Source organism: Thalassophryne amazonica, chromosome 11 (genome assembly GCF_902500255.1).
Source record: "Thalassophryne amazonica chromosome 11, fThaAma1.1, whole genome shotgun sequence".
NCBI lineage: Eukaryota > Metazoa > Chordata > Actinopteri > Batrachoidiformes > Batrachoididae > Thalassophryne > Thalassophryne amazonica.
Window position 1 is genome coordinate 26,840,557 of NC_047113.1, and position 13,246 is coordinate 26,853,802.

A 13,246-nucleotide genomic window follows, 5' to 3' on the forward strand; every position below is an offset into this window, starting at 1 on the left:
TAATGTCTTCAAAGGTGTCAATATTTGTCCCAGGAGCTCTGTAAATACAACTAACAACTATGTTTTTGGAGTTTATAGATGTAATTTCTATGGTAACACATTCCATGATGTTGTCCACTGTAAATGACATGTTTTTAATGAGTTTACAGTTATAATCTGACCTTACAAACAATGCAACGCCTCCGCCCCTTCTCATCTGCCTATTAACCAGGAACAATTCATAACCATCAAGATATACCAGATCTTTATTATCCTCATTTAACCATGTTTCTGAAATTGCAATAACTGAAAAATGTTTCTTGGATGTTTTCAAACAATCATTAATAGTGGACAGATTACGAGAAAGACTAATTGAAAAATCTTCATCATTGATTTTATAATTTTTGAATTGTTCTGTAAAATATTTGCACTGTCTCACAATATTCTCACTGAAAAAGGTATCAGGATCATTTTCAGATTCGAAGGGGTGGTTAGCAGAGTTATTATAATTAAATGTATCTAGACAGAGCTCCTGGGCAGAAATAAACAGATTATCCTTAGTCATTATGTCTCTCTTGTCTCCGGGTGTAGATGATGTGGATGAGTGGGTTGCTCCAGTCTGCATCATGGTGCTGTGTTTGAGTCCTCATACCTATTGTTCATATTTGTCCACCTCCTCAATGTTCCTTATTGCCATAACCTTTGCTTGTTCTGGTGATCCGCTCAGTTTGATGAATATTTTACAGTTTGAAGTCCATGTGTGCTGGATTTCTCCCTGTTTCTTTAAGAAGCGTGCTTTCCTGGCGATGTCGGCATTCCATTTGGTGAGATGTTCATTGATGAATATGTTTGTCCCTTTCAGTTTTCTTCCTTGTTTTAACAGTGCTGTTTTGTGTTTTCTGTTGATGAATCTTAACAGCCTGCGTTGTTTGTCACCGGGATGGATCTGCACTGCGCTGGTGCCGCGCGGCCTCGGTGTTTCCGCGCTGATGGATCCGCGGTGGCTGCACGAGGCCTCGGGGAAGCGGCACTCGTGACGCGCGGCTTTAATGACGCAGCGCGCGGCCTCAGTGAATTCACCACGTTGGGCGGGCCTCGGACGTTGTTGCTGTCCAGTCGCGGGGCTAAGTTGCCGGTTGAGGTGGTATTCCCACTGTCCGGGTTGGCAAACACCGGTGTGGCAGATGGCAACTACAAACACCACCTCTGAAAACTCAGGTACAAACTTTTTGCAGCTCGCTCTGACGATACGCAGCTCTCTAGTGACGACACGCAGCTCGTCACACATTTGAACATCAAATGCAAATTTATCCTATGTAAGTATTATATACTTAAAATGTTTGAATGCTGGACTTTGACTTGTAATGATGTATTTTCACATTTTAGCTTCACTTTAGTGTCAATAAATACTTGTACCATTTCTTGCTGTTTGAAATGATTGTCTATGTGCGCTTGAAGGTTTCTTTTATCTTGGCAGTTTATGGTGCACTGTCTGAATCACGTAGGGCACGGGCCTTTGGGGTGTGTCTGACTCATTTTTGACATTCATAGTTAGGTGCAGGGGGATTTATCATTTTCATGAATCGACATGTTTTGGGTGTAATGTTAAACCGGTTAGAGTGTCATCTGTCACCTTCATGATGCTGAAGTCTGAGGTGGACAATGCACAATGAATGAGAAAGTGGACTTTGGAGCTGGCATTAAGATGTGTTTTGGATCAAGTAGAATGGGAATACCTGTTTAAAGTGCCAAAGTGGTTTGGTCTAGGTGACAATTTTATTTCCTGGGTACAGATGGCATATCTTAACCCAACACCTTCAGTAGTCACCAATCAAAAGAAGTCACCACCATTTCCTCTTGAGAGAGGCACTCGCCAAGGGTGCCCCTTATCACCACTGCTTTTCACACTTGCTATTGAGCCATTGGCAATTAATATAAGGGAAAATAATTTAATTAAACCAATTTCCATTGACAGAATAGACCATAAGATATCACTCTATGCTGATGATATTGCAATTTGTATGTCTGATCCTGAGTATTCTGTTCCACACTTACTCGTACTTGGTCTGATAAAATCTTTCAGCAATGTATCAAGCTATATGATAAATTGGCAGAAGAGTGAATTAATGGCACTTGGAGCCGATTTGGAATCCACTTTTGTAAATTCAATTCAACTCAGGATTTCTAACACGATAAAATATCTAGGAATAAAAATCACAAAAAACCCTATAAAATGCTTTTCAAGTGTCATTTCATAGAAAGATTGGGTGGCTTAAAAAAGGATATAGAGAAATGGAGAACATTACCTTTATCTCTAAGTGGCAGAGTGAATACAATAAAAATGGTGACTTTGCCAAGATTTCTGTACTTATTTCAGAATATTCCAATATTCATTCCAAGATCATATTTTAAACATTGATTCTGTTGTCTTGCCATTTATTTGGGGCTGCATAGCACACAGGATATCTAAACAACAGCTACAAAAACCAAAGGAATGGGGAGGCTTAAGCCTGTCTTGGTTTCTGTATTATTATTGGGCCGCCAATGTTAGAACAATGATCTACTGGCAATTCTACTGGCAAAGTCCGGGAGCCGACATCTGAAATTCCTTCCTGGCTGGAAATTGAATGCAGCTTAGCTTCAAAGACTTCTCTTAAGGCAATTTTATTCTCATCCCTATACCAGTATCAGCTTGTAAACAAGAACATTTTATTTTATCCAATTGTCAAAAAATTTGGTCACAAATTAGAAAGTTTTGCGAACTTCCAAATACGTCTGTGCACACTCCAACATGGCATAATCATGCCTTTTCACCCTTTCACAGATGCGGTTTTTAAGGAATGGAGCCTAAAGGGTATTCCAACATATTAGAAAACCTTCATTTAAAAACCTGCGCACAGTAATAGCTTATGGAATGGTTATTGCAAAGAGATGCATCTTAATATTGTGGAAATCACTCTCCACCTCAGTTTTAAGCCTAGTTTATGGAATTTATGAGTATATTACATATTGAAAAGCTGAGATACGAGTTGTCTGATGATGTCCAAAAATGTTGTGTGGCGATCCATAATAGAATATATGAAACCATAGTTGACCCCTTAATATTGCACATTCACTTATAAACAAGTAAAATAAGGCTTATGTGGACATTGAAACAATCTGCAATCTTTGTAACCTCTCATCTTTTCCCGTCCCTTTTTTTTTTTTTTTTTTTTTGGAGGTTGCTCCACCTCTGTTCACTCCTAAAATTTAAACCAAAATATTTTTTTTTTTACATATTTGTTACTTTTGTTTACAAGGCCATTCACCAAAATGTTTATAAGTCAAACAAGCTGTATCCGGAACGACATTCTCTGCTATATTGTAACACACCTTGTAATCACAAAAAAGCCAATAAATATACTTTAAATAAAAGATGTGTTTTGGGTGCTTGACTAGTATCTGTGGTCAGGGACTCATCGTGACAACAATGAACACCAGCGCAAATGGATTCCCAACCCACATCCAACAACTAGGCCACTTCAGAAAGCAGGTTTAGTGAAAACTCTAGCGTTTAACTCTAAAATGAGGTGAACTTTAAGTTTTTAGTTTCAGAAAGGGGAGGTTAATAAAACCAGAGAACGAAGGACTCAACCCACTTTCAGAAAGGGAGATAAATTAAGCTCTGGGTTAGTAACTGTGGCAACTTAATCTGTGAACCTAACCTGGTCAAGAGCAGATATTTCACATGCAATTGCTTCCATGTCCATTTTTTCAGTCGCAGGATATCACCTAAATAAACTACATTTTAAGTTCATTCTGCCAGTTCTCACCTGTAATTATATTTAAATATAAATAAACCAAATGTACCCAGACTCTGCAAGTGATTTTCTCCCATGTAGTTTCTCGCTCTGCTGTAGTTGTGCTGTACTTTGTTTTGTTTTTTTTGTTTCTTTGTTTTTTGAGAGGGGGTGGGACTTGCCACAATGAATCATAGTATCATTGCTCCATTAACGCTGCTTTTTGTGCACACACTTATTTCAGAGTGAATCTACTCAGAGTTGATTAAACTAACTCAAATCATCTGCTCTGGAACTGAAGATCAGGGTAAATCACCTCAGATTTGGTTGAACCTCCTTTCTGAAACAGGCCCCTGGTATGAAAGGAATCCGTTTAAAATAATACCAAGACACAATCTGAATACACATTTCAACGGCAGGCGTAAGTGCAGCAAATGATCTGCACGAGCAAACAGCGGCCACCAAATCTCCGAGGTGAAGCAGTAAGGCAATTCTATGAAAAATGGGACACGGCTGAGAAAATAATTATTTTCAATTATAGATTATTAAAAAGGGTACAACTTATTTATAAAACCCTCATCTTTACAATACAAGTTGAATTAACTTGGAAATATCACTTTCCCACATGAATTTTGACTGTCAAATGATTAGTTAAATTGGTTGTTTATCAGTTTTTGCATTTGTTTTTTTTGGTTTGGCATGTTCTTATCACATGCATCTCTAGAAAGGTCAGGCATGTAGGGGAGAAGAAACAGTTTCCTCAAAACCTTTAAAACCCAGAAATGCATAAAGGGGTGTAACCGGATGTAAAATAATCAGTAATTGGATTATTTAATCTTTTCCTAAGCAAATTAGTAAAATATTTCAGAAAACATGTCTTTTTTTTTTAAATTTGCAAGTCATTAATAAATCAACCATGAATTTTTTCACAACCCTGAAGCCAGTGCTGACAAGTGCCTCACGACTTGTTCTCTGCTGCAGTCAGCATATTAGCGAGCCAACTCCCCCTATACACTTGGTGTTCTCAATCATGAATAGTTTAGTTTTCAGAGAATTTTTAAATGAAGTTTGAGTAAATTTTCGTTTTCATAAAAAAAAAAGAAACAAGTATCACTGGGTATCTTTTCTTCCTTGTCGAAATACCTCAAAGCCCACATACAGGGACTTATGGCTTCAAATTTTAGTGTTAGACTGGTTGAAATGGCTCAGCCTCCTTACAAATGTAACTTCCGTCACGGTGGAATTGCCCAGTACAGTGGTCATTTAAGCCCCGTTTACACATAGACGGTAAGAGCTCCCGGAAGCGTCCCGGAGGAGTTTTTGGCCGTCTTAAGGATCTCACGCCGTTGTTAACACCGGCACTAGGGGCCGTGGCTTAGTTCCGGCTTTACCGGGAATTGTCGAAAAAATTATTCAACATGTTGAATAATTCCGGAGAATTCGCGTGATGACGGAGACAACGCGAACAACGGCGTTTGATACTTTTTAATCGCCGTTTCATCCTGCCTCTTCCTGTAGTTCCGCAGTTTACACCGCCGTAATTGGCGGCCTGCGTTGTATCCCTAATCAACGGTGTCCTCAAGGGCGTTTTAACCGGCGACAGAGGCAGACAAAACGGCAGCGCTAGCGGACAGTACGCCGTTCTAAACGCCACCTCCCGGTTAACGGCGTTCCAAACAGCCGATAGGCGGCGGTCAATATAAAAACGCTAGCGCGCTGCACGCAGGCCTCTCGCGGCCAGCTCCAGATATTTTTGCAGAGAAACTCCAGTATGCCTCCTAAAAGAAAATTGGCAGCGGCAAGGACTTACCAAGAGGTCTAGTTCAGAAGCAGAGGGAAGCCCTGTGGTGGAGACGGAGCAACACGTTGAGGAGGGGAAAAGGAAGGAGAATAAAAGGCTGAGGATGATCTCCCTCCCCCTGCAGTGACAGAGGCATGTATTCCTGCTGCTTCAGCCTATTATACTCTGGGGGCAGTGCCTATATGCAAAAGTTCCTGGAGTAACACAGGATTTGCCTGGATAAATCCAGCGGTACACAGGGCATTATGTACAAGAAAAAAAACAAAAAAACAAAAAAAAAAAAACCCACACACACAGAGGACCACACACTCACGCGGTGTTAAAAGCCAAAGCATAAAAATGGGTCTTTAGACGAGACTTAAAACATTCTACACTGTGGGCTGTTTGAATGCTAAGGGGCAAATCATTCCACAGCTGAGGGCCCACCACAGAAAAAGCCCCGTCTCCCCTAGTTTTAAGTCTTCTTCACAGGCACCACAAGCTGGAGCTGCCCCTCGGACCGCAAAGCATGGGGAGGCTGATAAATTTGGATGAGATCCGAAATGTATGTCGGGGCCAGTCCATTCAAAGCTTTAAAAACAAACAATAACATCTTAAAGTCAACTCTAAAACGAACTGGAAGGCAGTGCAGAGATGCCAAAACTGGAGTGATGTGCTCTCGCTTTCTGCTACCAGTACCAGACGCGCAGCAGGTAATACAGGTAACAGGTGGAGGACAGAAGAACTTCTCAAAGTTGTTACAGTTCTGTGAGAGCGAGAAATCTTGCTCGTTTGTGGGTGACCAATTACTTATTTTCCACCATAATTTACAAATAAATTCTTTAAAAATCCTACAATATGATTTCCTGGAATTTTTTTCCCTCATTTTGTCTCATACAACCCCTGGCAAAAATTATGGAATCACCGGCCTCGTAGGTTGTTCATTCAGTTGTTTAATTTTGTAGAAAAAAAAAAGCAGATCACAGACATGACACAAAACTAAAGTCATTTCAAATGGCAACTTTCTGGATTTAAGGAACACTATAAGAAATCAGGAAAAAAATTGTGGCAGTCAGTAACGCTTACTTTTTTAGACCAAGCAGAGGGAAAAAATATGGAATCACTCAATTCTGAGGAAAAAATTATGGAATCATGAAAAACAAAAGAATGCTCCAACACATCACTACTATTTTGTTGCACCACCTCTGGCATTTATAACAGCTTGCAGTCTCTGAGGCATGGACTTAATGAGTGACAAACAGTACTCTTCATCAATCTGGCTCCAACTTTCTCTGATTGCTGTTGCCAGATCAGCTTTGCAGGTTGGAGCCTTGTCACGGACCATTTTCTTCAACTTCCAAAGATTTTCAATTGGATTAAGATCTGGACTATTTGCAGGCCATGACATTGACCCTATGTGCCTTTTTGTAAGGAATGTTTTCACAGTTTTTGCTCTATGGCAAGATGCATTATCATCTTGAAAAATGATTTCATCATCCCCAAACATCCTTTGAATTGATGGGATAAGAAAAGTATCCAAAATATCAACGTAAACTTGTGCATTTATTGATGATGTAATGACAGCCATCTCCCCAGTGCCTTTACCTGACATGCAGCCCCATATCATCAATGACTGTGGAAATTTACATGTTCTCTTCAGGCAGTCATCTTTATAAATCTCATTGGAACGGCACCAAACAAAAGTTCCAGCATCATCACCTTGCCCAATGTAGATTCGAGATTCATCACTGAATATGACTTTTAGCCAGTCATCCACAGTCCACGATTGCTTTTCCTTAGCCCACTGTAACCTTGTTTTTTCTGTTTAGGTGTTAATGATGGCTTTAAATTAGCTTTTCTGTATGTAAATCCCATTTCCTTTAGGCGGTTTCTTACAGTTCGGTCACAGACGTTGACTCCAGTTTCCTCCCATTCGTTCCTCATTTGTTTTGTTGTGCATTTTCGATTTTTGAGACATATTGCTTTAAGTTTTCTGTCTTGACGCTTTGATGTCTTCCTTGGTCTACCAGTATGTTTGCCTTTAACAACCTTCCCATGTTGTTTGTATTTGGTCCAGAGTTTAGACACAGCTGACTGTGAACAACCAACATCTTTTGCAACATTGCGTGATGATTTACCCTCTTAAGAGTTTGATAATCCTTTGTTTCAATTGACATCTCTCGTGTTGGAGCCATGATTCATGTCAGTCCACTTGGTGCAACAGCTCTCCAAGGTATGATCACTCCTTTTTAGATGCAGACTAACGAGCAGATCTGATTTGATGCAGGTGTTAGTTTTGGGGATGAAAATTTACAGGGTGATTCCATAATTTATTCCTCAGAATTATGTGAGTCCATATTTTTTTCCCCTCTGCTTGGTCTAAAAAGTAACCGTTACTGACTGCCACAATTATTTTTCCTTATTTGTTATAGTGTTTCTTAAAGCCAGAAAGTTGCCATTTGAAATGACTTTAGTTTTGTGTCATGTCTGTGACCTGCTTTTTTTCTACAAAATTAAACAACTGAATGAACATCCTCCGAGGTCGGTGATTCCATAATTGACAGGGGCTGTAGTTGAAGTGTACCTATGTTGAAAATTACAGACCTCTCTCATCTTCCTAAGTAGGAGAACTTGCACAATCAGGGACTGACAATACTTTTTTTACCCCACTGTGTGTGTGTGTGTGAGATTTTATATTATATATATATATATATATATATATATATATATATATATATACACATATATACACACACACACACACACCCTGGCAAAAATTATGGAATCACCGGCCTCGAAGGATGTTCATTCAGTTGTTTAATTTTGTAAAAAAAAAAGCAGATCACAGACATGACACAAAACTAAAGTCATTTCAAATGGCAACTTTCTGGTAAAAGCACTGGGGAGATGGCTGTCATTACATCATCAATAAATGCACAAGTTTACGTTGATATTTTGGACACTTTTCTTATCCCATCAATTGAAAGGATGTTTGGGGATGATATCGTTTTTCAAGATGATAATGCATCTTGCCATAGAGCAAAAACTGAAAACATTCCTTGCAAAAAGACACATAGGGTCAATGTCATGGCCTGCAAATAGTCCGAATCTTAATCCAATTGAAAATCGTTGGTGGAAGTTGAAGAAAATGGTCCATGACAAGGCTCCAACCTGCAAAGCTGATCTGTCAACAGCAATCAGAGAAAGTTGGAGCCAGACTGATGAAGAGTATTGTTTGTCACTCATTAAGTCCATGCCTCAGAGACTGCAAGCTGTTATAAAAGCCAGAGGTGGTGCAACAAAATACTAGTGATGTGTTGGAGCGTTCTTTTGTTTTTCATGATTCCATGATTTTTTTCCTCAGAATTGAGTGATTCCATATTTTTTTCCCCTCTTCTTGGTCTAAAAAAGTAACCGTTACTGACTGCCACAATTTTTTTTTTCCTAGATTTCTTATAGTGTTTCTTAAAGCCAGAAAGTTGCCATTTGAATTGACTTTAGTTTTGTGTCATGTCTGTGATCTGCTTTTTTTCTACAAAATTAAACAACTGAATGAACATCCTCCGAAGCCGGTGATTACATAATTTTTGCCAGGGGTTGTATATATTATCCCATTCTCCCATCAGAGGGCCCAAGGCTCTCCACGTGAAATTCTGCCTGAAGAGCGGGTGGTCGATGCGTGGCCAATATCATGTACATCGGAATGCCAATTTCAATAAAATGTCTAAGTTTAGCACAAATAAAAATATATCACAAATAACTCACCTGATTGTGTCCATTTTTTGTCCTTTTCTCATTCAATAAATGTATCCCATGTAATATAATTTACTTTTAGTTGGGCGTTTAACCAGCTTTCTTCAAGAAAGAGGGTGGGGCTGATACTTGGCCCTCTGATGAGCAAACACGGTATAAATATTTGAAACTGCACCAGAGAAAAAGTTGCTAATCTGCAGAATAACAAATTCAAAGTTTCTTTTTCATTCCAGGACTAACGGAGATAAATTTTCACTTTTGCAGCAATATGACATGAACATGTTCTTGATAAAAGCTTGTTTAACTGTGTACATGTAAAAAGATTGTTTACCAACAACGCATATCAAAAATACTTTCATTTTCTGCTTAGCCCTCAAGTCATAAAAGCACCAAAACCACCAAAGTCTGATGATTATTCTTTATTTTTTTTTTTAAACACCAACATAAGTGTGTCCAATGTTACAATCATTATTATAAGTGTGTATTCTTTTTTTTTTATTTATCATTGCTATGAATAGTTTATGTTATAGGTTTAAAGTTGAAGGATCATTGATCACTCAATAAAGACAACACTGAAAATATGAAGAAAAACAAAGACTCTCTCCCTTTTGTGTCTCATCCCTCATCTTATTCTGTCCTATAAACTCTCTTGTAGCAGCCTTTGTGGGAGAAGAAGAGATAAATTAAATATTTGTAATAATTTAACAATCTCAGATTTTTTTAAAAAAGCAATAAATATAGAGGATGTGTTCCTCTGTGTCGTTGCTGTGGTTGTGACATTACTTCTCGGTGAGTGACAGCTGCAGGATCCTTTCCAGCTCTTCGTCTTCCTCTTTCCTCTTCCTGTATTAATAAATAGATAATAAACAAACAAGCTGAATAATCAGAGGAAGTTTGGCTGAAAACGTACATTACAATAAGTAGCTCAGGTGCGTTGATGTCTGCACTGAATTTCTGACTTTAATTTCTGATTAAATATATTGGGATACATCCCATGTATATTAATATTATTTATAAGAAGGGCTATTAAAATTGCTGCCCTTAACCTCAAGTTGTGTTCCTAAAAGGTTTAAATCTGCAGTGATTCAACCAACTTTTAAGAAACCTAACCTGGATTCAGGTTCACTGAAAAACTCTTTTTGTTCCAAAAGCCAAGAAAAAGTGGATTCACAACAGCTTGTGGACCATCTTACTGAGAATAACCTCTGTGAGCCACTGCAGTCTGCATTAGAATAAATGCTGATGCTGAGATGGTGAAACCCTGATTCACGCCTTTGTTTCCTCCAGATTGGATTATTGTAATGTCCTATTTTCAGGGTTGCCGCAGTCCAGTATCAGGGGTCTCCAATTAGTTCAGAATGCTGCTGCCAGACTTTTGACACGGACTAGAAAGTTTGAACATATTACGAGGTCTGTCCAAAAAGTATCGGACCTTATTATTTTTTGCAAAAACCATATGGATTTGAATCACGTGTGATTGCGTCAGCCAAGCTTGAACCTTCGTGCGCATGCGTGAGTTTTTTCACGCCTGTCGGTTGCGTCATTCGCCTGTGAGCAGGCTTTGTGTAAGAACTGGTCCACCCCTCTCGTTGGATTTTTATTGCGAATAAATGTCTGAACGATTTGGAGCTTTGCTGCATCAATTTTTTCCAGAAACTGTGAGAGACCTCCAGGTGGACACCATTTGGAAAATTTAGATGGCTTTCAGCGACGATTTTATGGGGATTACACAGATTAAGGAGTGCTCCAGCTGGTTTAAAGACCGCCCACAGCAGCTGAGAGCGCGCCGCGCTCCGAGCGCCGATCGACAGGCTCAAACCCCGCTGAAACAACCAGATCATTTCCAACGTGAAGGCTTTGTTGATCCTGGATGTCGTCTGACTTTCACATAAAAGGCAGAAGGCGTGGACATCAAGACTTTTTCGGCACATTCTACTGTTACAGGAGTTTTTTTTCCATGGAAAGAAGCGGAGGATTGCACCACCGTGCCGCTCATGGCGCGGGACAAAACCACCTCCGTGATGGTCTCACAGGACGGCTTTCAGACGGCTTCCGGTTGCTTTTCAGTCGTGTGAGTATCCGAGAAATTGTGCATGAGCTGGACATGCCCCAACATGTCCTGTGAGGCTTCATCATCACGGCGTTGCTTTGCGCCATGCGGCTCCACCGTGACATGCGGAATTCCTCCGCACGTCTGTCTCAATGTGCCGAAAAGTGCTGATGTCCACGTCTTCCGCAATTCCTGTGCTAGTCAGACGACATACTGGATCAAGACAGCGTCCAGTTTAGAAATGAACGGCACATTCCACTGTTACAGGAGTTTTTGTCATGGAAAGGGGTGGACCACTGCTCACACAAAGCCTGCTCACAGGCGAATGACGCAACCGACAGGCGTGAAAAAACTCACGCATGCGCACGAAGGTTCAAGCTTGGCTGATGCAATCACACGTGATTCAAATCCATATGGTTTTTGCAAAAAATAAAAAGGTCTGATACTTTTTGGACAGATCTTGTATACCTGTTCTGGCATCCCTCCATTTGCTACCTGTCTCTGTGAGATCAGACTTTAAGGTTCTGTTATTAGCCTATAAAGTTGTTCATGGACTGGCACCAACATACTTAGCTGATTTGATTAAGCCCTATGTACTGTCCTGGGCTTTGCGCTTATCTGATGCAAGACTGCTTTGTGTCCCGAGGGTGAAGAAGAGGTCCGTCAGTCAAAGGGTCCTTTCTTATCGTGCCCCAGTATTGTGGAATGGTCTCCCAGTGTTAATAAGACAGTCCAATACTGTGGAGACCTTCAAGTCAAGACTGAAGAGACATTTTTTTTTTAAATCAATGCTTTTGTTAATATTGTTATTCCACGTTTTCATTCTTTTCAATTTTATGGTTTTAAATTTAGTTTTTAATTGTGTTTTATACTTGTTCTTAATTCATGTTATACTGTTTTTGAACTGTATTGTGTGAAGCGTCTTGGGGCGATGTCTTGATTTGGCGCTTTTATAAATTGAAATTGAAATGCACCACTCCACGGAGACAGCACTTACTGAAGTGGTGAGTGACTTTCTGCTTGCAATGGACTCGGACACCACGACGATTCTGCTACTGTTAGATCTCAGAGCTGTGTTTGACTTGAGGGGCATTTACACGAGCATGCCTTTGCTTCACGCAACAGCACGAATGTAGTCATGACAATCCCACCCGCTGTGTTCACAGCTGGACGCCATTCTTTGTTCCACTGGCTGCCACGTGCTCTGCACTGGACGCTGCATATATAAAATAATTTTGTGACGGATTAATCTTTTTTTTCTGCAAAAAAAATTCAGCCTCCTCTGTGATTCAGAGGAGGCTGTAGCCAGAGCCTTTCGCGCACGCCTAACAAGCTGCAGAAAGCATTTTGAGCCATCTAAAAAGGTAATTATTTGACTTGTTTACATTGTCATGGCTTGATAAAACAGCTGAGTGTTCTTTCCTTCCTGTTTGCAGCTGTTAAAGTATGTTTATAACAGGTTTAACTTCTTGTTATTCTCCTTCAGACAAGCTGCACTCTGATGCAATCCGCTGACATCACCACCCGCTCTGTTCACTGCGTGTTTACTCCACTTGACAAGCTGCACATAGTGTTGGAGATTAGATCGTGCCACATAGCACAACATTTGTGCGTGAAAGATTTTTTGAACATTTCAAAATTCTCTGTGTGCAACAGCATGCACCGGCGCCCCTTTGGCGTCTTGTCTGCACCAGTTGAAGACGAGTTTACTCTCCAGCACAACACAGGTCGTGATGTGTCGTGAAGTAAAGGCATGCTCGTGTAAATGCCCCTTTAGTGGATCATCATATATTATTGGACAGGCTTGAGAACTACTTTGGGAGGGCTGGTAATGTCCTTGTGTGGTTGACACCTCACTTAACTAGTCATTTTCAGGGTTTTGATTTTTTTTTTTTTTTAATTATA

The 13,246-nt window shown here is 40.0% G+C and overlaps 1 protein-coding gene across 1 annotated transcript in view; it reads right to left on the reverse strand.

Moving 5' to 3' along the window:
- Nucleotides 1–10,006: 10,006 nt before the first annotated feature.
- The window catches only part of ankrd13d (ankyrin repeat domain 13 family, member D), a 28,262-nt gene continuing 25,022 nt past the window's right edge, over nt 10,007–13,246 (reverse strand). The window contains exon 16 of the mRNA XM_034181026.1: nt 10,007–10,134. Coding sequence (XP_034036917.1) covers nt 10,071–10,134 — 64 coding nt within the window. The 3' untranslated portion in view covers nt 10,007–10,070. The remainder of the gene's footprint in view (nt 10,135–13,246) is intronic.